The 1,585-nt window shown below is 36.3% G+C and overlaps 1 protein-coding gene across 1 annotated transcript; it reads right to left on the bottom strand.

Annotated features, from left to right (window-relative positions):
• Nucleotides 1-6: 6 nt before the first annotated feature.
• On the bottom strand, nucleotides 7-1,170 carry LOC111389703 (ethylene-responsive transcription factor WRI1-like). Its single transcript, XM_023014649.1, has 6 exons — nucleotides 849-1,170; nucleotides 714-722; nucleotides 541-629; nucleotides 376-449; nucleotides 241-291; nucleotides 7-151 (listed from the first exon to the last, which is right to left on the bottom strand). Exons 1-6 carry the CDS (start codon nucleotides 1,168-1,170, stop codon nucleotides 55-57), a joined length of 642 nt encoding a protein of 213 aa, XP_022870417.1. The 3' UTR covers nucleotides 7-54.
• Nucleotides 1,171-1,585: the final 415 nt, after the last annotated feature.

Here is a 1,585-nt window from a genome sequence, read left to right as displayed (position 1 = left end):
TTGACATGGCAATAAAAAATTTTCCTTCTGTTTTACTATGAATTATCTGAGGCATTATTTTTGCCGTGACTTACTGTAAGTTCCAAGGTAGAGGTACTTATTTCCGTAAACTCTTCCTATCCTAGCTTCCCACCTTCCATTGTGATGATGTCTGCATTTTTTTGCCATTGATGTGTTTAGCGTAATTCCCCAAAATCTTCAATAATGAAATTAATTTCTTATGTAGTACTCATATTATACCTGGCAACTCCTCTGTACTTTGATATCCCTCTTGAAAATCCACTGCTTTTTCTGCAGTAAAGAAAATATATTTAGTTTGCATCCATTTATTGCTCGAAATCCTTAATTATGTCAAATAAGATAGTGAAATATTACCTTCTTAGTGAGGCCAAGTACTCTTCTTTCGTGACAGTCTGCATTATTTCAATTTCCTTCTCGTAATCAGATATCTGCAGAAAATATCAGTGAATTCATTAGTCTGGAGGTTGCATTTCGCATTAACAGAGTTCGATATGAGCATATCCCAGTTGATAATCATACAGGAAAATTGGTAAATGTCGATGTCCCCCAATACTTGAGTGCAGCTAAATCATATGCTCTCGCTGCAGCTTCTTCTTCATCAAATGCCCCTGAGAAAAATTAATAAATCAATGCACTTGTCTTAACAATTCTCACTTTGATACATGTACACATTTTGGTAAAATTATACTCACCAAGATAAACTGTTCATTTAGAGTTTTGCAGTCCAGAGTACAGTCCATAGAAGAAAACAGAAGATTTCATGTCAGGCACCAGCATTGATTAGAAATATAGCTGAAAATAGTGGCGAACGAGACCAAGTAAGTTACCTTGTTTTCCCTTTTTCTTCTGAGTTACATTCCACGAGAGTTTGTCCCACAAGTGTGCTTCATATCGACCTGTCAATTTATGCTTGCTTACACCTCGGAATCTTGAACTTCTCTTCACTGTTGTTGGAGCAGTTGGATCGACTTCTTGTTTGATCAGTCGACCTTCACAGCTGATTGCAGCAGCAGTAGAAGCCGTTTCATGTCTTCTGCGCTTAATATTCCTTGGTTCAGGTGACAGATCACTGTCTATATTGCGCATTTGACGCCTTCTTGCATTCTCATCGCGCTTTATCATTGTCAATGCCATATTTAATTGCTCCATTTATGCTGATTGCTTGTTACTGTCTAAGAATGTAATGCACTTTCGTTTGTGTATTTATAACCTTTTTCGTCTTTTGGCTTTATTATTAGACCGAGACAGGAATGCCGATGAAAACAAGGGAAACGATCCTTGGCGCAAGCATAACAGGAAAAAACCAGTTTGCATCCCCATTTTTGTTTTTTTCCCTATGTGAGACAAGAAGCAGCATAGGAAAATTCAGAGACAGCATAAGAAGTCACAGTCGTGCATTTTCTTGGATTCTTCTTCATTCATTTATTTGTTGTAAATGAATGTGGGATACGATGATTTCGAGGGAATCAACTCTTTAACATTGTGCTTCAAAAACATACTTATTTTGACAAAATATTAGAATATCATCAAAATAAAGTAACTTGATTATAAGTAAATTTACATC

Source organism: Olea europaea, unplaced genomic scaffold, assembly GCF_002742605.1.
Source record: "Olea europaea var. sylvestris unplaced genomic scaffold, O_europaea_v1 scaffold6127, whole genome shotgun sequence".
Lineage (NCBI taxonomy): Eukaryota > Viridiplantae > Streptophyta > Magnoliopsida > Lamiales > Oleaceae > Olea > Olea europaea.
This window is presented reverse-complemented; position numbering and strand designations above follow the sequence as displayed.